This window comes from Mauremys reevesii, linkage group 1, assembly GCF_016161935.1.
Source record: "Mauremys reevesii isolate NIE-2019 linkage group 1, ASM1616193v1, whole genome shotgun sequence".
Taxonomy (NCBI): Eukaryota; Metazoa; Chordata; order Testudines; family Geoemydidae; genus Mauremys; species Mauremys reevesii.
In genome coordinates this window covers 119,953,608-119,978,978 of record NC_052623.1, presented here as the reverse complement: position 1 = coordinate 119,978,978, position 25,371 = coordinate 119,953,608, and the positions used below count along the sequence as shown (strand labels likewise).

General features: G+C 41.6%; 1 protein-coding gene across 3 annotated transcripts in view; it reads left to right on the top strand.

The window, feature by feature from the left end:
- The window catches only part of LOC120395314 (interleukin-1 receptor-like 2), a 43,275-nt gene extending 19,263 nt beyond the window's left edge, over positions 1–24,012 (top strand). For all 3 annotated transcript variants that reach the window (XM_039519628.1, XM_039519629.1, XM_039519627.1), the window contains exons 5-12: positions 1,335–1,521; positions 1,992–2,154; positions 6,274–6,339; positions 12,333–12,456; positions 14,545–14,681; positions 15,356–15,499; positions 17,316–17,483; positions 20,739–24,012. In XM_039519628.1, coding sequence (XP_039375562.1) covers positions 1,335–1,521; positions 1,992–2,154; positions 6,274–6,339; positions 12,333–12,456; positions 14,545–14,681; positions 15,356–15,499; positions 17,316–17,483; positions 20,739–21,127 — 1,378 coding nt within the window. In that variant the 3' untranslated portion in view covers positions 21,128–24,012. The remainder of the gene's footprint in view (positions 1–1,334; positions 1,522–1,991; positions 2,155–6,273; positions 6,340–12,332; positions 12,457–14,544; positions 14,682–15,355; positions 15,500–17,315; positions 17,484–20,738) is intronic.
- Positions 24,013–25,371: the final 1,359 nt, after the last annotated feature.

The following is a 25,371-nucleotide window of genomic DNA, read 5'->3' as shown; positions in this document are numbered from 1 at the left end:
TGTTTCACATAGCAAGCCTCTGACCCCCCCCCCCTTATACATTAAAAACACTTTTTTATATATTTAACACCATTATAAATGCTGGATGCAAAGTGGGGTTTGGGGTGGAGGCTGACAGCTCGCGAGCCCCTATGTAATAACCTTGCAACCCCCTGAAGTGTCCTGACCCCCAGTTTGAGAACCCCTGATTTATTCTTTCCCAGCTACAGCATTCTCCTGGGCCACTGAAATTCAGTAATCATATTTGTTTCTTCAGCATAAGCCAGTTGCCTGAATACTGTTTGAAGGCCAGTAGCCAGGGTATGATGACGTTCATTCATGGACACGTATTTGCACGTAGGAGGTTCATACCCCAGTTCGAACAGTGTTTGTTTGCTGTGAGTTTTCAGGGGTTGGAGGAATTTTTGCTAATTAAAACACTACTAGCAAACAAATTCTCTCAGACTTTTAAAACAGTCAGTTCATTGACCGTCTGAAGTAATTAGGCAGACCCAAAGAAAAGGACTCTGAGAGCAGGTTCTCTGGTATAGTGCAGCAGCTGGTCTTGCACCACTAGTGGACTCTGACCCAAAAATCCTCTGGTCATAAAGCTGGCATAAGCAGCTCAGGGAAGATCACGCCAATGTAAGGACAATTTTCTGGTGATATAAAGCCATTGTAGGGGCTCTTGGGTTATTACCTTTCCTTGCTGCCAGAATAGCTGAAGAGGAAGCATAGCTAGATGACCCTTACACCACACCAATCATTTTATCCCCTTCTTTGCAGCCTTAAATTAGATCAGCTTGAAGGCTGTTTTAACTTGGAAGGGGGATTGGCGCTGCACGCCAGATTTGGAGGAGTGCAGTGGAGAGCTTTATGCCATGTGTGTGTACATACTGATCTGCATTCTGTGCAGCTTAATTTTCCCTGAGGATCTGTCTCTTAATTTGTTCATAGATACAGGTAACATTTTATGCAGTGTCATACCTGACCAGGTTGTCGTTTTTGTTGTTGTTGTTGTTTTTTTGTTTGTTTGTTTTGGTAATTGTATGGGCTTCATGGATTATGGAATGAATGAAAGAATTGATGCTAGGGAATGCAGAGCTGGGGGAGAGGAGGGGAGCGGGGTAGGAAATTCTTGTTACAGGACCCTCTGACAGTCAGTCTGCTAGACAGCAATGGATTTGCTTCTGGCGGGGGGAGAATGGCGGGGGGGGGGACACTATGTTCTCAACTTTCCAGCCTGATGTTAAAGCTTCATTAGAACTGGCCAAAGAGAGAGGGGCAGCAGGTATGAAAAGGATATAAATATGAAAAATTAGAAGTGTAATTCAGTTGCTTTGTTTTCATTACAGGAATTTAACAAGCTGCAACAAAATATATTTCAGTGTGACAGTTTTCAAAAATACTGCTGGTTTGTGTTTTAATGGAGATTTTCTCTATGCTCAAGAGATATCCGCATCATCAAATGAAAAGATTGTGTGTCCTCATCTAGACTATTTCAGAGATGAGAAAAATACTTTACCCATTCACTGGTATAAGGTATCAGATTATGTGGGATCTGTCCCCTATTTCATTTTCAGCCACTGTTTTGTATTTTAACTTATGTTTAGAATTGATAATGGAGGGTTGGGAGAAAGAATAGATCATATGACTTTTTTTTCCTGTGACACGGGATGTACATGTGAGGAGACTTGTATGTCGTGGTGAAATTACTATAATAAAGTGTAGATAAGCATGTCTATTTTAGCTGCCCACATGACACTCAAGGGGCCTATTGTTTTGAAGGTGATTTCATCTTCCCCTTCCCTCTTGATTAATTTTTTTGAGTTAATTGCTTGAGTTAACTGGGATTAATCGACAACCCTAGTTTTATCATAAGATTCATATTGAACCTAACTGGTGAAATTACGTTGCCACATTCCATGGGAGGGAATATTTGAATTTTATATTTTTTTAGTACTGTATTCTTATTCTCTGTGATTTAACAGAGCACTTTTTGTTGTGTTTAGGAATGTAATCTGATTGACAATGAAAGATTTCTAAGTTGGGATGATGATCTCATAATAAATAGTGCAAATGTAAATGATTCAGGAAATTACTCATGCAAAATGACATATAATTATATGGAAAAAGAATATAACATTTCACGAAACATTTATGTAACTGTTATAGGTAAGTCTCGTTTTTATTCTTTGGTGTATTTGTAGAGTTCAATGTTACTTTTTTTTGCAAATCTAGAAGTTTCAGTCAATTCATTGGTTAGTGTGGATTTAAAGGAATGCCAAATCAGACAACTAAGATATCGTTTGTTAGTAATTCTTTTATAACTTTAAATTTAAGGGAGAGCCAGAAGACTGAAAAACACTAATATTATTTTTGTTTGTTTGTATTACAGTAAAATAAATAGAGTTTCCAGTCAGGATCTGGGGTCCCATTGTGCTAGGAGCTGTACAAACACACAGGAAAACACGGGCCTTGTCTGGATTAGCTCACAATATAAGGGTCTGTTCTAAACTGGGGATGGATGTACTGGTGTAACAGCACTAGTACTATATATTGAAGCAAACTCTAGGGGGAATGCACTTCCCTGGTGTAAAATGAGGCTTGCACTAGTGTGGCTTTTCCATGATTTGAAACTGGGAGCATTTGTATTGGTGCCACAGCACTAATGCAACACCCCCACCCCCCAGTGCAAGCTCTGTTTTAACCTGGGACAGTTCATCTACACTGGGGTCTTGCATCAGCAGCTGCACCAGTACAAATACTCTCAACATAGACAGGTCCTGATTTTAAGACAGGATGTGACAGTTATGTTTAAGAAACAATCAGAGGAAGGAAAATTCTCAGCGATAGGATCCGGTGGTCTAACTAGTGCTCAATTTGGTTGTCTTAATAATCTCCAGCTGAGGAGAGGAAAAGACTCTAAAGCCACTTTCCCACTCCCTTGATTCTGATGATAAAATAGCTCCTGTCCCAGGTGACCACTCTACCATGTACACCTGCCCCACCCTTCCCTTGCCCAGGTGCTGCCCACACAGAGTGAGATAGGAGTGTATGGTGCAGAGTTAGCGTTGCTAGTTTTATGCCAGGGCAATTTCTAGCTTCTCTTTAAGAGCAGATTTTAGGCTGCTTTGGCCCTCAGAGCAGCACAAATGACAGCAGCTGAAGATCTGGCCAGATGAGTTAGTCATTTTTCTGTATGATTCCCTTTTCCTACTTTACGGATTTGTTTTTATTTCTCACCTTCTTAAAAATAAATACATCTTTATTCTTGGCTACAAAAATAGGTTTTAAGAACATTACCTTTCCACATGCTTTAAGTATTCACTGCACTTGCAAGTTTTTCTAATAGAATTTTAAACTGCTGCTTTCTCCAGTGTTTTTGTGAGGTTATTTTTAATAATCACTGCCCTTGTTTATTTACCTCTACTTTTTGGAAGCTACTGCCTTTACTTATTTTATATATTAATTTAAATAAAAAACCACAGTCAAAGTAACTCATCCCATTACTTGGCTACTTCTTGTCCACTGCCCCTGCCAGTCACTGCTATTTCCTAGGCAATAAAGTGTCCTTTACAAGCACAGAATAGCCGCAGCCATTAAAAGTACTAGGCACTGAAAGTCAGTGATTGCCACTTGAAGCCTGAATGTTCTAGGGAAGTAGGGGAACATGGTAAGGAGCAGGGATGTTGGAGGGACTATACTGTGGATCAGGATGAAGGGGGAAGTGTATGGGGCAGTCTGGGCATGGAGACGGATGGGGGTGCTAAAGAGACATCGGAAGAGGAGCGCAGCTCTGTGGGTGGCTGGGAAGGGGATTCAAGATGGTTGGGAGAAGATGAGCATGAGAGATGCTAGGTCTCTACAGAGGGACAGAATATATGTCAGCCGATAGCTATCCATGTGAATAACTGTGGTGATACATGTTAAAAACACACCTGGAAAGTTCCCCACACAACTCTTCATTAACTTTCAGTTAAGGTTACCAGATTCTGCATCCCACCAACTCAAACTGCAAAAAAAGCAAAGAAATAAGAAGTTGGGACATTCAACCCCATATGCTCCAGTCATCCATTCCCCTTGTTGTTGTTTTTTTAATGGTCTGAGTTGGTGAGAGATGCAGTCTAGCAACCTTAACTTGCTGTATTTGATGTCTTTTCTTCTTCAAATCCCCAGCTCATGGAGTCATGATTATTTGAGTCTGCTGTTACTTTTTTACAAAAAAAAAAAAGTTTCTAGCCCTCATGACGGCAGAGAAAAACTTGAAGATGTTACCCTAATGCACCCTGAAGGTCACCAAACCAGAAGGCAAATAAAAAGAACTCAAAATGTATTATCTTTAAAAAAATACATATATAATTTTTAAGCCAATCTCTGTTATTTTGGTGCATGGCTTTTGAACACTTGGGTTGGCAATTTGGTAAGATTGAGTTAACTTAATCTTTTGTGTGTGTGTGTGCGGGGGGGAATATATATAATAATGCTATCATTTGTAAAGCATTCTGGGATCCTTCAGGGCACAAGAAGACATGTATTTATCCAATAGAGTCCTCATATTAGCAGCCCCTCTGTTTTCAGCAAAAATTTGTCGTTATCCGACAGTTGCCAGTAAGTGGAAGGAGCTTTGCAGGGCTGCAGCCAGGGATGGAAGCACTGGTACATGCTGATCTTGCGCCCCAGGATAGGCCATAGATAGGGCAGCAGTGGGGAAGAGGGCTGCTGCCTGGATGCTGGGGCTTTCCGTAGAAAACGAGGGAACTGGGGGCCTGCACAGTCTCTCTCCCTGAGCTCTCCAGACTGCATCCTGCCCTGATACTGGGGGCCTAGGCTCAGCACATCCCAGCATCCCTACGCTCCAAGGAAAGCCCTGGCTGCAGGCAGGTTTGCAGGACTGCAGGCAGGGAAGGAAGCGCTGGGACATGCTGAGTCTGGTCCCCTTGTCCCAGGACAGAACACAGCCTGGAGAACGCAGGGAGAGGTGCCATGCAGCTCCAGCGCTTCCTTTCCTGTCTGCAGCCCTAGAGGGAAGCTCTTGGACATGCTCAGCATCAACTGCAGACAGGTGTGTGAGGCTTCCGCTCACTAAGACAGGATAGAGGGCCATTCGAGGGACTGTTGGTCTGATCCAGTATGGCCATTCTTATATTCTTAGGAGGTGCTGGAAGAGGCCGAGCACCAGCCACAGGTAGGTTTGAGGGACTGCAGCTGGGGAAGACATATCCCAGTCCTTTCTACCCTGGCTGCGAACCTGCCTGCGGCTGGGGCTTTCCACAAAACCTGTTTTCAGTAGTGGGCGTGCCTGTTGCCAGTATACAAACCGTTTAACAAAATGTTTCTGCTAACAACCTGGAGAACAACCACTTTTGGTTACTAAGCAGTATCCGCTGTACTGATGTTCACACCTGGAGCTCTATAGCCATAATTGTAGTGCTAAAGTGAATTATAATTAACTAATGCTTTGTGGAGCCACTGTGGTCCAGGAGCTCTAGCACTGGATTGGGTCTTCAGAGACCTGGGTTCTAATCATGGCACTGCATGGCTTGGAGTAAGTTGCATCACTTCTGTTCCTCTTTTTTTCCCTCCTGCCCTGTGCCTGTCTTGTCTGCTTAGATCATAAAGTCTTTAGGGGAAAGGACTGTCTCTTACTATGTGTCTGTCCAGTGTCTGGCATGCTGAGGCTGTAGGAATAAGAAATGGGATGGAGTGGCAGGGTATAAAGGTTTTATTAGCATAAGTTTGGGTTGACCCTGTCACCCATCACAAATTAAGCACAACTATTTGATAAGAAAACGGTTCTGATTTTTCTAGAAAACTAATATCGTTAAGGTATTTGCAAGTATTTCTGGTATTTAACTTGATGTAGTTCATCTTTTTTTTTTTTTTTGGTCTGGATTAAGTCGAGAACTGTTATCCTGGTCACTACAAATAGGGATGGAACAGGGAGAGTGAAGGGTTGTTGATATTTTGGGATACTGTAACTGTTAATGTGTTTTACCTCTTCCCCTACTTTTCTTGGTCTGTTTATTGTTTTATGGAAGTTCTTCAGAAAGAAAAGAACAAGCAAATGCAAAACAAACATATAGAAAAATACTTTTTGAAAAAGTTTGAGGTTCTTTTCATTGCAAAGGAACGGTAAGGGCTACAAGCAAAAGTTTTGTGTTCTTGTTCTGCAGTTCATCTATAAACCACTCCTGCCCGTTAGTGGTATTTCTAAACTAGTGCTGTACTAAATGTCCTTGTGATTATTTCTGATAAAATTTTGTATTTATGCATTTTTTTTTTAATTTTTAGAAACCCCACTGAAGAAGAAAACTGAAATTCTTTATCCAAGAAACAACACAATTGAAGTGGAACTTGGTAAGAAATGGGCTCATAGCACATTATAAAACTTGAGAGTATTTTGTCTCCTTGTGAATCCATAACCTCCTTTTTATGGTCTTCAGACTTCTTGAGTTTGGGAAACCTTTCCTGTATTTTCCCAAAATTCATTGAACCTCCATTGATATTTTTATTTTTGTAAAAAGGGGTTGATGGGTTCTTCATCTATCTCCTGTCAGTCTCGTTGGGATAGCTAAAAAGTCTGAGGCTCTGGCTCTGCTTCTTACATGACTGAAGTAGCAGCTGCAGAGTGGTCTACTTGATATCTTTTGACCATCTTACATAAATATTGAGTAACTTGCAGTGAGGAGGATAAAGGGGTGGTTCAGAAAAGGGCAATGAGACCAATTAAGGATGTGGAAAAAATGTAATAGATTTGGATTGTTTACCGTAGACAGGGCCAGCTCCAGGCACCATTTCAGCAAGCAGGTGCTTGGGGCGGCCAAGGGGAAGGGGCGGCACGTCGGGCTCTTCGGCAGCAATTCGGTGGTGGATCCCTCGGTCCCTCTTGGAGGGAAGGACCTGCCGCCGAAGAAGAAAGCGGCACGGTGGAGGTGCCGCTGATCGTGGCTTTTTTTGCTGCTTGGGGTGGCAAAAACCCTGGAGCCAGCCCTGACCTTTGAAAGGAGATGAACAAGAGGGGACATGATAGACATCCTCCCCACAAACAAACAAAATTCCACCCTGCTCCAAGCAGAGTTTTGATTCCAAAAAGGGAAAAGTGCCAGAGACTGCATGGTCTGCTTGGGACTGTGCTACTGCTATTGACTTCATGTGGAAGATGTTCAGATGCCATGTTGACGGGCAACAATATAAAACTCGAAGATAGATAAAAGTATATACAATAATAAATTATATCTAACGTAGGAGCTTCAGCCCTTCTTGTCTCCTAACACAACGAGAAGTCTTTCGATTAAAGTAAAAAGGTGGCAGATGTGGAACTAAGTGCTTTTTGCACAACATGTAATTAGATTATAGAACTTGCTGTGACAGGAAGTCTTTGAGCCCAAAATTTAGCAAGATTCAAAAACTGTTTTGGATGTCGATAGAGATAAGAATAGCCACACTTTTTACAGTTAATGATATGATTTATTTTGGATGGGATATTAAACCCCATGCTTCAGGGCTTTAGCCCATGTCTAACTATTAGAGATCAGTATGAGACCTAATGTGGAGGGCAGCTTATTTCACATCTTCCTACCACAGGGTTCTTGTACCTTCCTCTGAAGCATCTGGCACTGACTTCTGTCAAAGGCAGAGTACTATACTAGATGGACCTGAGATCTGATCCAGTGTGGCAAATCCTATGTTCTTAAATACTTTCTAATGAATTGGGGTGGGGTGATCTATGTCCCTTCCCCAAATGCTAGGGGCGCCCACCCTGATTCAGTGTCTCATTTTTCACCTTCCAAGGCTTGCCTTTAGAAGGGACTTGAAAAGAGGGCTGGGGAGAAAGGGTAAGTGATTTTGCTGCTTTGAGATGTCTAAACAAAACCTGGCATGTGTTTTCAAATTTTAAAATAAAAACCTGTTAGAAGCTGGGACTGGACTAGATAATTGCCCAGTTCTGTTCTCTCCCTCTGAAGCATCTGGTGCTGGCCGCTTTTAGAAGACAGCATACTGGGTTAGATGGACCATAGGTCTGATCCATTATGGCCATTCTTATGTTCTTAACCAAACCTGCATTTTTGCATCTTTTTAGACTCTCCAGTCGTGTCTTTCCTGTTCGTGTGTGTGTGTGTGTGTATATCTATATATATCTATATGCGGGGTGGGGGGAGAGGATAGGAAGGAACAGAATGGGATTCGCTTGCAGACTGAGATGTGCACTGTGATCTTTCTCAGCCCTTAAGTGAAGAACTGGGGAATGTCAAAGCTTTAACAGATTTTTTTTCCCATTAGATCTTCAAATCTCTATAGGATGTTTTAGTTAAATAGATGTTAACAAAAGCAAACATAATAGACTTTTAAACAGCCTGGATAAATGCCACTCCTTTCAGGCTCTGATCCTACAAACACTTGTTCACATTAGTTACTTCACCAGGGGCTGCTTCAGGCACCAGTGCCGCAAGCATGTGCCTGGGGTGGCAAGCCGTGGGGGGCGGCCTGCGGGTCACTGTGGGGGCAGCAGTCAGGCAGCCTTCGGCAGCGTTTCTGTGGGAGGTCCGCCAGTCCTGCGGTTTCAGCGGTAATTCAGTGGCGGGTACGCCAAAGGCGCAGGACCGGCGGACCTCCTGCAGAACTGCCACCGAATCTGCATGACCGGGGCAGACCTCCCGCAGAAACGCTGCAGAAGGCTGCCTGACTGCCATGTTTGGGGCGGCAAAAAACATAGAGCTGCCCCTGAACTTCACACACGTGTTTACTGGATTGGGCCTTAATCAAATTTCCCTTGCTTGGTATTTGGAATATCATAATTCTACCAGTCTTCTGATTATTTATAGAATCTCTCAGGGAAAATAAAGCAGATAAGATATGTGAATTTCTAATGTTTTTTTAAAAAGTGGGGGAGGACCCTTAAACAAACCCTCACTTCATGTCACCTTAGTCTGTTGAAAAGAAACAACAAAGGCAGAAATCTGTGTTTTCCCTTGTGGGTCACCTTTAACCCTAGAAATGGGAAAACCTGAAATTTTTACCACAAATAAAATCATTCAAAAATTATATAATTAACAAGAAAAAAAAATCACTGCTTTTGTTGCTTCATATCCTGTATGCTGTTTGGCTTATGAATTCTTTGGGGCAAGACCCTTTACTCCTGAGGCAATTGTGCTCCACTGTGCATGTGCAGAATTCGTGTCCAGTGCAGAATTTATTCCCCACAGAAAATACATTCTGCCCAAGAAGTTCTGCCTTTTGCTCACAGGAGGCCATTGTGGCACCAGAACAGCTGGCCGACTGGCATTAACATCTAGCAGTCAGCTGCGTTCATTACAGCAGCCTGCGGGTGGAGCTAGAGTAGGGTACATGGAGTTTCTGGGGGGGTCATGGGCTGGGGTCCAGAAGAGCTAATCGGAACACAGGCTGGGATGTGGGCTCAGGAGCTAGTGGAGTGACAGCATTGAACCAGGGGGGGCGGCTCCAAGACCATATGATGATGATGGGGGATAGGAGGGCTCTGGGGCTATATGGGGATGGGGGCAGATGTGCCTGTCTGAATGGGAGAGGCTTGGGGTCTGCATGGGAGAGGGTCCCCAACTCCCTAAGGGTATGTCTACACTACCAGATTAGTTCGATTTAACTTAATTCGAATTTGTGGAATCGACCTTACAAAGTCGAATTTGTGTGTCCACACTAAGGACACTAATTCGAATTTGTGAGTCCACACTAACGGGGCAAGCGTCGACATTGGAAGCGGTGCACTGTGGGAAGCTATTCCACAGTTCCCACAGTCCCCGCTGCCCATTTGAATTCTGGGATTTCCCCACAATGCATGCTGGGGGGAAAAATGTGTCGAGGGTGGTCTTGGGTAACTGTCATCATTCAACGTGCTTTCGGACATCTCAAGGGGAGATGGAGGAGCTTACTGACTTGCTCGGATCTCAGAGAAACCAATATCCCCATTGTTATTGCAGCTTGCTGTGTGCTCCACAATCTCTGTGAGAGCAAGGGGGAGACCTTTATGGCGGGATGGGAGGTTGAAGCAAATCGCCTGGCTGCTGATTACGCTCAGCCAGACACCCGTGCGATTAGAAGAGCCCAGCGGGAAGTGCTGTGCATCCGGGAGGCTTTGAAAGCTAGGTTCCTCAGGGAGCAGGGTAACCTGTGACTGTTCAGTTTCTTTACAGAGAAGCTGAATCTGCCCCTGCTTCAGTTACTGTTGACTTTCTTCTGCGGTTACATACCCCATTCACCACGTTTTCCCCCCTTCCAACACACGTTTAAAAATAAAGTTAATGGAACATTGTTAATTAACAACGTTTTCTTTATTAATGAATTCGCATTAAAGGGTTGAAACAGGGATGCAGACTGTGGTGGGTAGGGTGTGCAGTGATGTTAACACCGCTTCTACACTCAAGGAATGATAGGCTCCTGCTCCTAGAGCGGTCTGCAGTGCCGGACTAGTTGTTTCAACGGAGCCTGCCATCCCTCCTTTTCGGGACTCTGTGTGCAGGGGCTACGTGACCTTGTGGCGGGGGAGGACGGTTACAGATTCCCCTGCTGCGTGGCTCTGTGGTCCGGACGAGGACTGCTGCATAAGTTCTGTAACCGCCCTCCCATGGCACAAAGTCACGTACCCCCAACCCACACAGAACATGGAAAACACCTCCCAGACCGACCAGGGTGCCTACTGACTGCACTGTGATTGGGGCTTCGGTGAGCCAGGAAGGGAAGGACTTCTCAGCATTTAGGGAATGAGAGCCTTCTTGTATTTGTGCACTCTGCAGGGGTGCAGTGACAGTTTTCATGACCCCTGTTGCCCCTCCTTCTTGTTACTTTGGGTGAGGGGGGTTTGGGACTTTGTGGCGGGGGAGGGCGGTTGCAGATACAGTGCAGGGGGGCTCTGTCCTCCTGCCTGCGGTCCTGCAGAACATCCACAAGGCGCCGGAGCGTGTCAAATTTTTCCTGGGCATTTCCTGTGTGGCTGGTCAGAACATCCAAGCTTGGACTGCTGTCCAGAGTGTCAACAGAGTGGTGCACTGTGGGGTAGCTCCCAGAGCTACTAAGGTCGATTTCCGTCCACACATAGCCTAATTCGACATAGCCATGTCGAATTTAGCGCTACTCCCCTCGTCGGGGAGGAGTACAGAATTCGAACTAAAGAGCCCTCCAGGTCGAACTAATTAGCTTCCTGGTGTGGACGGGTGCACGGTTAAGTCGAATTAACGCTGCTAAATTCAACATAAACTCCTAGTGTAGACCAGGCCTAAGAATCCCGCCCGCAAAACAAACTGTTCCATACTTCTCCCACCCACACCCAACAACCCTCCAAGTTCACTCCGAGGCTCCTTTCTGCTCCCTCAGCTCCTCCGTTGCTCCTGACTCCCCCCAGGTCTTTGTACTGCTTTTGTGGAGTGCAGAAATAAAGTTCTATATTGTAGTTTAAATGAATTACTCAAACTTCTGTATTAGCATGCTTAGTAAGGAATCTATTTGTCAAAAAAAAAAATTCCTGAATCTTTTTTTTCTGTCTGTATTGTTACAGGCATACTTGCTGAGATGTATTTTGAAATAAATTACCAAAATAATTGAAACTGGTGTATTTATATTGTGTTGTTTTGACAAATAAAATATGCACAAATTTTGCAGAATTTTAAAATATGGTGTACAGAATTGTTAGGCTCAGACTTCCCCCAGGAGTATCCCTTGTCTTCATGCTTGTGTGAAAAAGCATTTAGTTCACTTTTGGTGCTATACCAACAATAATAAAAAGTGGTTCTGGAATTCTACTTTCAACAAATATGGTGTTATGTCTTCTACAATAAGAGTATGTCCAGCACACTTCAAGAACATTTTTGCAGGATAAAGAGCAGCTGATCTGCTGAATCTGGACCAAATGTAGAAAATGACAAGGTTTGTGATATATTTAAACCTCTCCTAATTGTTGTGGATGGAAGAGTTTTGTATTTGTTCTTTTATGAATTTTCTGCTATGACCTTTTCAAGCTTTGCACTGAAGCCATAAACCTGAGAGAACATTATTTCATCCATAGATGTGTCAAATTAAAGAGGCAATTATGGTCATTTTGTTCAGAATAGAATTAACGTATTTTTTCTCTGAAGGGATTAATTGACTGGGCTCTTTATAATTTGCTATAATTAGCTCTTGTAAAACAAACAGCTGATGGTCTGACAAGGGATCTGCTAAAGCTTCATAATTCTGGAAACTACCTCCTTTGTTCTGTCAGATTGCTCTTTAGATATTTGCTGGTGTTGGTTGCTGATGTTTCCCATGCTCCTTTACATGAGTGGATCTCATGACTATGCAGAGTAAATGGTATCTCATGGCCATTTTCTAATGCTATTTTTCAGGGTCCAGTGTTATCGTGGATTGCAATGTATCAAGTTCTAAAGATAATTCAATTGGAATATCCTGGAGAGTCAATAATACTTTAGTCAATTTTTTGTTTATGGGGAGAGTCCAAGAGGGAAATCAGTAAGTATACTTGCATATAAAACTGTATATCCGTTGATCACTGTCTGCAATGTATGAAAATACCCTTAGTGTTTGTAATGCCTCTCTTTGCTTCCCAGGAAGGATCCTAATTCTGTGTTTCTTAAAGACCAATTTGGACAACTAGTATCCTACTAAACTTCAATAGACCCTAGGAGAAAAAATAACATGGGTATTTTGGAACATGTTGCTTTACAAAAAAAAATCTCTTCACTGGGCATGGCACCATTCAGGGGATATAACCCCCAAGCATCATGAGTCTGCATTGGTTTTACCCCCTACCCCAAGAAAAATATTCCTGAAAGTTAAGTGTATGAGCTACTGAAGCAAATTTGTCCAACAGCTGCATATAGAAACCTCATGTGCTTTTTAGAAAATAGAATACTAGCAGTTTTGCCAACCCTGAGAGTTCAAAAATCATGAGTTAGGTCCTCCAAACTAGCAAAATTGTCTCAAAAACCCATGAAATTTATAAAAATAGATTTGGGGTTCTTTCTATATGCCTTTTGGTTTTTGGGGTGCACTTGGATCACATTTTTAAGCTTTTCTCTTCAGTTATGAGGGCTTGAAATTTTTTCTTTTTAAGTGAAGACTGAGAGTCTCAAGAAATTTATTCAATTATGTGAGCTGGGGCTTTCAGACAAATGCCGAATACCATGAAACTTTGTAATAAAATCATAGAAATATAGGGTAGGGAAGGGACCTTGAGAGGTCATCTAGTGCAGCGCCCCCTCTCCCCCATGCTGATGGAGGACCTAGACCAGTGGTGGGCAATCTGCGACCCACGGGCCACACGCGGCCCATCAGGGTAATTCGCTGGCGGGCCGCCAGACAGTTTGTTTACATTTGCACATCTGCCTGAAGCTCCCAGTGGCCGCGGTTTGCTGTTCCTGGCCAATGGGAGCAGGGGGTGGCCGTGCAAATGTAAACACACTATCTGGCCTGTCAGTGGATTACCCTGACGGGCCGCGTGTGGCCCACAGGTTGCCCACCACTGAGCTAGACCATCCTAGAGAGGTGTTTTGTCTAACATGTTGTTAACATCCTCCAATGATGGGGATTCCTATCCCAGCACTTGCCTGAATGTACAGATAGAAGGTTTTCGTACTGTCTAACCTCAGTCTCCTTCGCTGCAGATTAAGCTGATTACTGCTTATTGTAGCTTCAGTGGTCAAGGGGTACAACTGATCAGCATCGCAGCCCTGTAACAGCCCTGACTGTGTTTGAAGACTGTTACCAGGTCCCACCTCAGACTTATTTTCTCAAAACTAAATATATCCAGGTGTTTTTTTAACCTTTCTTCATAGGTTGTTTTCTAAACCTTTTATTGTTTGTTGTTGCTCTCCTCTGGACTTCCTTCAAATTGTCCACATCTTTGTCAAAGTGTGGCTCCCAAAACTGGACACGGTACTCCCGCTGAGGCCTCCCTAGTGCCCAGTAGTGTGGAACAATTAGCTCCTGTCACTTACATACAACACTCATGTTGGTGCATCCTGGAATATTAGTTTTTTTTTTTTTTTTGCAACTGCATCACATTGTTGGCGCATACTCAATTATGTCTACTGCTTTCCCCTTATCCACTTTGCCAGTAAACCTGTCAAAGAAGGAAATTAGGTTGTTTTGGTGTGGTTTGTTCTTGACAAATCCAAGTTGGCTATTATTTATCACTCTATTATCCTCTATATGCTTACAAATCAATTGTTTGAAATATGAGAGTTGGCAGCACTGTCTCTATATAGAATTGCCTCATGTCTCTCTCTCTCACACTGGGCAATGATAGCATGAATAAGATGCTTTCGTGTATGTAAATCTAGTCTATTTTGATTGAGAGCTCCTGGTGCTGTCTCCCTGTGTGTCTACACATGAGGCCATGCTCTTGACTGGAGTTCTGAGGTACATCTGTAATTCAGATAATTTATAATCGTAGACTCCAGATATCCATCTGTTTTGAAAAGATTAAGGCACATTTCAGAAGATAAAATATAACTATTGTCCTGTTTTGTTTTCAAATGAAGAAACTTGCCTAATGTGGCTTTTATTATTTTTATTATTCACTACCTTTTTGGATAGAGAAGATTCTTTCCCAGATGGGTACTTATTCTCTACAGTGACGCTCAACATCACAGAAGTGAAGCAAGAGGATTATGGATGTCAGTTTGTGTGTCATGCTGGTGAAGTTGCAGCCTACATTGCATTAAGACAGCCAGGTCAGGCATTCAGTCTTAATAATGTTCTGAACTGCTCTCGTAGTCAGGAGTTAATTTAAAAAGGAGATGAGGGGAACGCTTTGAAAAGGGACAGACTAAGGGGGTGAGAAAACTTGGGATAATGGGCAGGAAAGGGGCTATAAAATCATTGTAAATCTGGAAGTAGCTTCATTAATGTCAAAGGAGTTACTAGAGATGTACTGATAGCATTATTCACCAAAACATCAATGGTTTGGCAGATGGAATAGAATACATATGGAAAAGCACATTCTGAATTTGCACCAGACATCGGCTTCTGAGAGGTGCTTCTCCAGCCAGAGAACCAAAGTGCTCCATGTTCTCATGTGTCCAGTCATGACAGCATAAATTTCAAGTATTGAATACCTTCAATGAATTGCTTACAAACAAGCTGTAGACCTGGAATTATTTGTCAGCAATTATTTGGAATAATGAATACATTCAAGAAAATCACAATCAGTTTGCAGAAAATTAATGAACAGAAAAAGAGGAGAAAGATGTCTGATTTTTATTATAGATTATTCACACAGTTATAACTGTCTTTAGACAGCTTAAAAGGGCTCTAATTTCAGAATTCTACACAGTTTTTTGTTTGAATGTTCCTTGACCAATGCTGCCATTTCAATATATTATGTATTTTTCCCTTGCGGATGTAGTTCGAAATTTTCAAGGATACTTGATTGGAGGACTCATTGCACCAGTGTTTGTAATAATTATTGCCATATTAATCTACAAGTATTTCAAGGTTGACATTGTGCTCTGGTATCGAAAATCCTGTCGGCCCTTTCTGAGTAAAGAAGGTAGGTGTGTATAGCCATGTAGCTAATGTACATGGCATACAATCCCAGGATTCATTAAGAATTCTTAAGAGAATAATGTGTAGCCTTTTTAAGCAGGAGCAGATGTAGGAAATGTCCCTGAATGAGCAAGCTTGCTTGGAATTTCCATCTGTGTGTTGCGTTGTGTTTGCAATATGGATGATGAAAAGATTGAGTACCAGATTTTTAAAAGGGCTTCTACTCAGTGTCCGTTTTTGCAGACACAATGTTCTCCAGCGTATTTTATGCAAAGTCAGTTATGAGTGCAAATCCCCCTTTTTAGATGCTGAAGTACTTCAGTATGGCCATCTTAGTGGTGTCATTTTTATTTGTATTGTGGTAGTATCTAGAAGCCCAGAGACCTCTTGTGCTAGGCTCTGTACAAACATATAGCAAAATGATGACCATCTCTGCACTGAATAGTTTACAATTTAAGACTCCATAGACAACAGGTGGATATGAGACAGTCAAGGGGAATACAAAGGTACCAGTGGAATGATACTGGTTAGCATGATAGGCAATGATCACAGAACAGCACTGTTTTAATCATTGTCCAATGTAAGTATCATAACAGAGATGGAGGGTTTCAAAAAAAAGGACAATGTGGTACTTTTGTAGATATTGATATGGCACTTCTATGAGGCATAGGGACAGGATGGGAGAAAGTGTGCTTGTTGAAAAACCAGTATAATTTTAACTGTAAGTTGTGAACCTACGATTCATTGAAGGTGAAAAAAAATATGGGTGCAGTCTTTGAAAGTGCAAAATGTGCTCCGACAAAAAAGGAAGTCTGCCATTTGAAAATCTGGGCTTAAATGCACTTTGAACAGAGAGTGTGAAATGCCTTATATATGTAAGCTACCAGACTTTGGCTTGTGTAGGTAGTAAAGCAGGTATGTAAATCTACTAGAAACAAAAACCTTTTTCAGGTTTATCTGCTCTCTGCTTTGCAGGGAAACTATTTCTAACTGCAAGACATGCATACTACAAAATACAGCTGCAGAGCAGTTCTTGTAATGAAAGGCTGATATCACCAAGAGCTACTGCTGCAGCTGACAAGGTGATACCGTGATAAGGTAGTTTCTGGCTCAGTGTTAAAACAGAAATCGGGGTGGTTCTCAATCTTTTCAGAAGACTGTACCCCTTTCAGGAGTCTGATTTGTCTTGCATGCCCCACATTTCACCTCAGTTAAAAACTCTGGCTTCAGCACTGCATGGTAGAGCTTGGACTTCGGCTTTCTGCCCTGGGCCCCAGTGAGTCTAACGCTGGCTCAGGTGACCCCACTGAAATGAACTCACTCCCAGTTTGAGGATTGCCCATATGGTATATAGAGCAGTATAAACAAGTCCTTGTCTGTATGACATTTTAGTTTGTACTGACTTTGCGAGTGCTTTTTATGTAGCCTGTTGTAAAACTAGGCAGATATCTAGACGAGTTGATGTACCCTTTGGAAGACTTCCTGAGTACTCCGAGGGATGCTGGTTGAGAACCACTGCGCTATGGCAGCAGTGAAGAACTTCTAGCCAGCCCTGCAACTCTTAGTATTTGTCATTCTAAATAGGTAGTAAAACAGTAAATTTGCACAATTTTTATATTTGCCTGAATAATGAAATGCAGTTAATTTTGGTATTTTTTTCAGCATTTAACAAAAATTGCTTTATTATTAACCTGTGGTTATTTGTATGTTCTATTCAAACAATTAACTCATGCAATAAAGTTTAAAATAGAAAAGGTGGGAAAATATTCTTATTCCTTTAAAATTGTTGTCTTACAAATCATTGCTTCTGTCTTGTTCAGTTTCAGATGGGAAGATCTATGATGCATATGTATTGTATCCAAAAATCAACAAAGTAGATTGCATCTGTACACCAGATAACTTTGTGCTAAAGCTGCTTCCTCACGTTTTAGAGAGACAGTGTGGATATAATCTGTTTATACTTGGAAGAGATGATATACCAGGAAAAGGTAAAATGAAAAATGATTGTATTCTCTCATTGCCTTTAAAGTAGAACCGGGTGAGTTTTCTCATCATTCTCTTTGAATACTAGAACAGGGCAGGAATGTTTCACATCAGTATGGTCGCATGGGTCACATCATGACATAGAGGCAGGAGAGTAAGGCACCAATTTTTATAATAGTAATTTCGGGAATATAGATGCTCTGAAATATTTTAAATTGGAGCTAGGTTGGAATGCAACTACTAGTGGAAGTGGGAGAAGAGAAGGCCACTTGGCGTTCTTCTTCGAGTGCTGGCCCTTATGTGTATTCCACTGTGGATACGCATTCACTCCATGCACCCGGAGCCAGAGAACTTTTGAAAGCCGTTTGTTGGTCCACACACATTTGCCCAGGCTCACTTCATGCCTCTGACCGAGGAGGTAAAGGACGAGGCGGACCGACTTCCTCTTCATATCCTTCTCACCATGGTCCAGTTCAGAATCTCTAGAGTCCCAAGCTTTGGCTTTCTCTTTTATTTATTAATAGATATCTGTCAATATTTTTTTGTAGTTCTAGAATTTTAAAGTTTTTATCTGATAGTTTTAGTGTTTTATGGTTATTTAGTTAGTCTCTCCTGACCTGGGGAGCACCCCCCTCCTTCCCAATTTAGGTACTGGACTATACCCAGAACTCTGGGCTTCAAAATGTGTGCTTCCTCCCTGCAATCCTTCTCAATCAGGGACAACCACCAATGCTGCGTGTGCTGCCTTAGGAGAGTCCACATCATGACAAGGGCAGGAACTTTGCCATAGGAAGCACCTAATGGAAAAGGCCAAGAGGCAGCAATCAGATCAGGCTGGGGGATTCCCACCTTCCCCCAGCATACATCAGCCTGATTCTGCTAAGAGTGCATCTCCTGCCATGAAGTCTCACTCAGGAGCAAAGAAGTCTACCCCACAGATCTCTTGATGGGGTCTTGTTGGGAGAGTAGGGAGCATTCTCATGAGCATTAGGCTAAGTCCACTTCCAAATCCACTTTGAAGAAGTCGGATTCAGCCCTGTCTAAACCGAGCAAGTCTATAAGCTCAGCCCAAGACAACCTAGTAAGTCCTATGTCTCAGAGCCATGACAAGAAAGCCTACATGTTTAGGGCTCCATTGGCACCAGATCGTGATCTGGCACCTGCAGACTGCTAAGTCCAACATCTCCCTACTCCCACACGCTTTTTGGGGTTGTGTAGCACTCTTTTTCAGCACCTGGAGTAGAGTGGATAAATGGGTGCTGAACATCATCCATTCTGGCTGTATGATAGAGTTTATGTACCTCCCTCCTCCAAAACCTCCTTCCTCACCCCCTCATGGGGGCCACTCTCACGATAAGATTCTCAGACAAAGTGGAATCTCTCTTACAGCGGGGAGCAATAGAGAAGATTGCTCTTCAGTACCAAGGGTGGGGGGTTTACTCGACATACTGGCATCAGACTGTATCCTCTCAAAGAATCTCAAAATGGATCTGACTGTTTAATTGTCCAGTCCCCGTCCCGCCACATAGGGTAAGAGCTCATTCCACAAGAGGGCAAGCAGCATCTCTGGCATCGCTTCGAGAGGTGCTGCTACTCGATACCTGCAGAGCAGCTACAAGGGGCTCCATCCACGTGTTTGTGAGACACTATGCCTTGGTACGGGACTCCTCTGCTGATACATCTTTTGGAATCACAGTCCGTCATTCGGCTCTGCCATCAACGACTTCTCACCCTCCTCCTATCTGAGTACTGCGTGTCAGTCACCAACAGTGAATACTCATAGAGAACAGCACTAAAAGAAGAGAAAGTTGCTTACCTTTTAGTAACTAGAGATTCTTCGAGATGTGTGGTCCCTATCTGTATTCCTCTACCCGCCCTCCTTCCCCTCTGCTTTGGATCTTCTGTGATTTGAGGTAGAGAAGGAACTGGAGAGGCAGTCGGTCCACCCCGCCCTTTATCTCCTTGGTTGGTGGCACAAGGTGAGCCAAGGCACATGTGTGGACCAATGGACACTGCTTTCAAAATTCTCCAGCTCTGAGTGCATGCAAAACATAGAATCATAGACTTTAAGGTCAGAAGGGACCATTATGATCATCTAGTCTGACCTCCGGCACAATGCAGGCCACAGAATCTCACCCACCCACTCCTTTATCAAACCTGTGTCTGAGCCATTGAAGTCCTCAAATCATGGTTTAAAGACTTCAAGGTGCAGAGAACCTTCCAGCAAGTGACCTGTGCCCCACGCTGCAGAGGAAGGTGAAAACCCCTCAGGGCTTCTGCCAATCTGTCTTGGAGGAAAATTCCTTAAATCTTGGGAAGATGGATTTTGGTCATCTAAAAATCAGAAAGTGACTTTAAGACACTTTAATGCCGGGGCTATTTCTTCTCTCTCTCTCTCTCTCTCTCTCACACACACTCTCTCTCTCTAATTTCATATGAAATCCTCCACATTTAACACTGAGCCCAGCATCAGCAAAAATAGTACATTGTTTGTTTTCTTGTAGAAAGGGCCAAAAGTCTGCAGTGTACAGGGAAAAAAAGAGAGCTGTTTCAGCCCAGACATGTCTAGTACCCCAGTAGCAAAACTTCTTGATGTCCAACACTGCTCATTAGAAATTGAAACAGTAGATGGATGTGTGCCTGGCACACTGAGAGAGACAACATCTCCCTTCATTAAATGATTATTAAGTGACTCATTAAGGAGACGCAGGGTTTTGCAGCAATCCTGCAGGTGAGAATTCTAGTTTTGTGCAAGAATCATAGGGCCATATACACTCATGGTGTGGTAATAGTAATATTAGTACTACTCAGCACTTCTAAAACACTTTTCATCCAAAGCTCTCTTGTGTATCCGCAGTAGAATACAGATAGGGGACACACATCTTGAAGCACTTCCAGTTACTATAAGGTAGGTAATTTTGCATGGATTAAAAAAAAACAAAACAAATCAGCTGTATCATTAAAGTAAGGCCTAGAGTGCACATCTAAAAATGTTACCAGCCTAGCTATGTTGGTAAGGTGTATGGTTTTTTGCCACCAAAAAACGCTCTAGTGTTGACACAATTATACATGTATAAAAGTGTGTGTATAGCTTATTTTGCTTCTGTACTGGAATATGCCAGTATAATTGTGTCTATATTAGAGGGGGGTTGCCACTTTAATTGTGCTGACATAAGAAAAAGTAAATATCTATTTTTAATGGGGGGCGAGAGATTCTTTTGTATGAGCTAAAAGTTGATCATTCTTTGTATCTTTTACAGCTGTGGTCAATGTTGTTGATGATACCATTAAACAAAGCAGAAGGCTTATAATTGTATTAGTACCAGAATCATCAAGTTGCAGTTTATTAGAGGATATCTTTGAACAGCAACTGGCTGTGTACAATGCTCTTGTCCGGGATGGAATTAAAGTTATTCTGATTGAGCTAGATAAAATAAAGGACTATACGAACATGCCAGAATCAATTAAATACATTAAGCAAAAGCATGGGGCCATCAGATGGAAAGGAGACTTCACAGAGAAATCTCATTCAGCAAATACAAAATTTTGGAAAAATGTCAGATACCGAATGCCACCCAGACGTCCAGCTTTTTCAGAACTACACTTGCTGCCAACAGCCTTGAACACCTTTCAAACCACAGAAAGATGAGGCATGTGTCACTTTAATGGCCCTGGGCAGCTCCATTTTGAATGCTGTTTTGATGGATTTTGTTAGAATGCTGATTGTGTACATGGTAAATGGATGATTTCAATTAAAACCTTTTAGGACTGCATTCACAGGTTAAAGAAAGCTAATTCTCATTCCTCTGTGCAGAGCTAGCCAGCAGGATACACAGAAGTATTCCTTCAATGTTATATTAATGACAATATTAGAATAATGACAGCAGAAAAGAAGCACTGAACACAGCAGAAACCTCTGGGGAAAAAATAAGCTTTTGAAAGGACACTTAAGACTCTTTTTGAACGTGTGCTTCTAGAAAAAAAATGTATTAAAGCAGAATATTCCGATATCTTTTATGTTATGTTATGTTAACTGGGTCCAGATTTATATTGAGTTTTGTTAGTGATATTATATGTCTTTAGCCTGTGATACAACTGCAGTAGTTAGAAGCGCAGTTCATTAATCTGTTCTTTATCACTAACTTATTCAGTCCACCCAAGTTAGACCCTCTTCACCCTGCCACCAAGCATGGTCAGACATTGCCATGCATATCCTGCAAAAGTTCATCTTACTCTGAATTGTAGATCTTCAACTCCCAACAAATACCTTTTTAGATGAATATGAACAGTTTGAAAGATGGAGGCAGTTCAGCTGAAAGATGCCACAGTGATTAGTTTTTAAGCATAATATTACTGAACATACTTTAAATGATCTGGAAGAGGGGCAAAGGATTAAACAGATGTAAAATGTTAAATTACTTCACTGATAATACTAATTTGGAGTATGAGGCAAGCACCAAGGAGAACAAAGTAAACATATGAAGGCCGGAAATCCATGCATAAAATGATACAATCTAATCCAAAGAGATTCACTAGAAGCATTACAAAATGTCCCGTACTAAACAGTCAGTGACCTGGCAGAAAGGCAGACTAGGTGATCTCCCATCTCCTAACGTCTAAGAATTGATGAGAAATGATAGCAGTGTGTTTAATATTGGTCAGGTATAAGTATTAAGTTAATGGGGCAAGTGTGGGTTTTTTTTTTTTGGTTTGATTTAAAAAAAAAATATGTGCCATAGTTGCAGCTGATTTTTAATACATTTCCAGTACTGTTTTGAGTCGATTTTTGAAGCAAACTGCAGAGATTTGATGGTATAATTCCCTCTTGCATAAATTATAAAGACTGCTAAAGCCTCTTACAGTTTTGTGGAAGATATAACCCTTTTGAAGCAGCGGTGTATTGTTAACCAAATGACACTGAACTACAACACACAGGTTGCTGGCCAGGAGAGGTGAGAAGTTTTAGAAATGATACCTTTTTTGAGAAAAGGAGGCAAGATTTTCATTGACCTTTCCTGGCACAGTGGAGGATTTAATGTTTGCAGGTTGTAATAGAGTAGTCTGTGTATAGTTATCCAAGTGTTCTGACTACAACTGCTAAGAAATTAGTCTGTACTGAAGAGGACTACAAGGGCCTGGAATATGTTTAAGATACAGGGATTTACAACAACGAGCTAGTCAATGTATTGGCTTTCAGTGGATTACAGGTGGAAGGAAATTTGTATTTTTGTAAATGATAGGAAAAAATCATGCTCTTGAAACGAAGAGTAAAGTTGCAGAGTTCACATTGGTCATGTGAGAAATGAAAACCTGTAGGGCAGGCCAGATAAAACTGGAAAACTGTGGTGAAATTTGGGAGATCAAATATCGAATATCTAAATGTATGGATACTATACTGACGTTCTGTGGATCTACTGGTTGCCTTTTAAATTAGCCAGAAAAGGTTATTTCACTCTGAAACTAAAGCTTAAGGCCCCATGATTACAATGGGACTACTTGCAAAAAATAGTTAAGCGTGTGTGTAAGTGTTTGCTTGCCTAGGAACCTGTGACAAGGGGGACTCTCAATGCATATAGAAGTTAGCTATGTAAAAGGGCTCTGACTCCTGACATTAATCTGTAATTGGTTTGAAATTAACAAATCCAACCCCTAGTATTGACAATAGATGCAGTGTCTTCTGTGAAGATTCATGTATTGATTGCAGGATCCATTCTTTTTTAATACTGCTTAACAAAATAACTTGCTCAGGGTCTGATAAGTATGGTTTATATTATAGATATTCTAGCAAGTGCAGCAATACATTTTTGTAATTGGCTATGATCAAAGGTGAGTATGGGGAAATATGAACTTTATGTGCTCCCAGGTTCAGCAACAAAAGGAAGGAATTATATCACTGGGTCAAAACTGTGCTTATAAATGTTCAGTATCTATATTTTACATATGATAAATTGTATTTGTATCAGTCAATGAAATCTCTCTCTCTCTCTCTCCTCTCTAAAACATACATATTTTTAAGATAGGGTGACCAGTCAGCAAATGTGAAAAATTGGGACGGGGGAGGGAGGTAATAGGAGCCTATATAAGAAAAAGATCCAAAAATCGGGACATCTGGTCACCCTATTTTAAGATAAAAAGAGAAATATAATGAAACCTCCTGACTGTTGTTTGAATAGAGTGGTAATGGTGGTGCTATCAGGAAGAAATATTTTCCATCTATAGCACTGCACAACTGGGTGTGTTTATTTTGAGGTTTTCTCCTTTTCTCTGAGCCTCAGGCACTGACCTCCGCTTGAGGTAGAATAGCAGTGCAACAGAATCAGCAGCCTGGTCTAGTATTACAAGTTACGTTTCTGTGTTTTAGTCACTTTGTTTATGTAACCATTTGGTTTTAACAGGTGCAAATATTTTTTACCCAGTAAAACTGTAAGAACGTGATCAAAAGTACATGCTTGTTTTTTGTTACTTGCATTTACCTGTTTTCATTAGAAATGTGCTAAAATAATGTGTGTGTAGTGCATCATACACAGTTACATAATGGAATAATTTTTCTCAGTCTCTTTTTACAAGGTAAAGTTGTCTTCTTGAAACTTTGTATCTCTGACTAATTGTGGCCCTGATCCTGTGATGAAATGCATACAGTTGGACTCCGACTTTACTGAGGCTCTACGTATGCATAAAGGCTTGCTTGCAAGGATAGTATTGCAGGATTGAGGCCTATTGTGCCTCTCTTGTATTTATTTAGAGCCATGTAGCCTAGAAATGTGATTAGTCTAACAACGAAGAGGTAAAGTATATGTAATATGGTGTTCTGGAAATCATAATTTTTTTCCAGACACACGAAGATTTCAGCTCAATACTGACATTACATTAAAAATAAGATAGTACAGGTTTTCTGTAGTCCCCTTTTGATTGTAGGGGGAGGAAGGGGGGAGGAGTTGGGGTGTGTGTTCACTTGAGGCCAACGTGGAGAAATTTTGATTTTAATATAGAACACTTTGTTCCACTTACTGTATTTAGTTAATCAATATGATCTATTGGACCTCAAGACTTGGACTCCTGACTTCTAAATTTGGCACTGCCATGCTTTGAGGCATAGCCATAGACAAGCTATTCTGGGTGAAATCCTGGCCCTATTGAAATCAATGGGAGTTTTGCCCTGGACTTAAATGGGGTCAGGATTTCACGCTCTGTGTTCCCCCAGTGTAAAATGGCAACAATGCCTAACTTACCTTAGGGGGTGTTGAGAATTAAATATACAGAGCTTTAAAGATATATAAAGTGCAATACAAATGCTTAGTAGTAGTATCATTAGTAGTAAACTCCTTCTTGTTTTCAACTAAATCTTTACTTTTAAGGTGAGAGATTCAGCCCTAATATTGTTAAAACTAGATAGTTTCTTATCTAGCTTGTTGTCCTCCTTTAAAATGAAACATATGATTCATTACTGACCTTTGTTAAATATTTATCTTCACCATCTCCTTTTTTTTGGTACATTGGACTGTCTTAAAACACTTTTTTTTTCCTGCAATCAAATATGGCCTAAAAAGGAAAACATTTCTCTACACAAACTTACACATGAGTGTACATTTAACAAATGTAGGCTTTTTAAATAAGGGAATATGCCACTAGTAAAAGTTATAAACTTCTAGAGTGAGGTCAAAGTGGGGCCAGGAAATGAATGATGGTGTTCTAGCACTGTACATGTACCAAAACACCATCACTTGCTAGTGATGCCCCTATACCTCTTCATTTTCAGAGTGTTGTGGCTGGCTACAGGGGTAGCCTTCTATTGCTGGAGGCATTATCTCAATTTCTTCCCTTCCTTACACTCCTTTTTATGTTGCAATAATGGAGTGGCTGTATTGGTAGGATGGTGGTGTGTTTCTGTAAGGT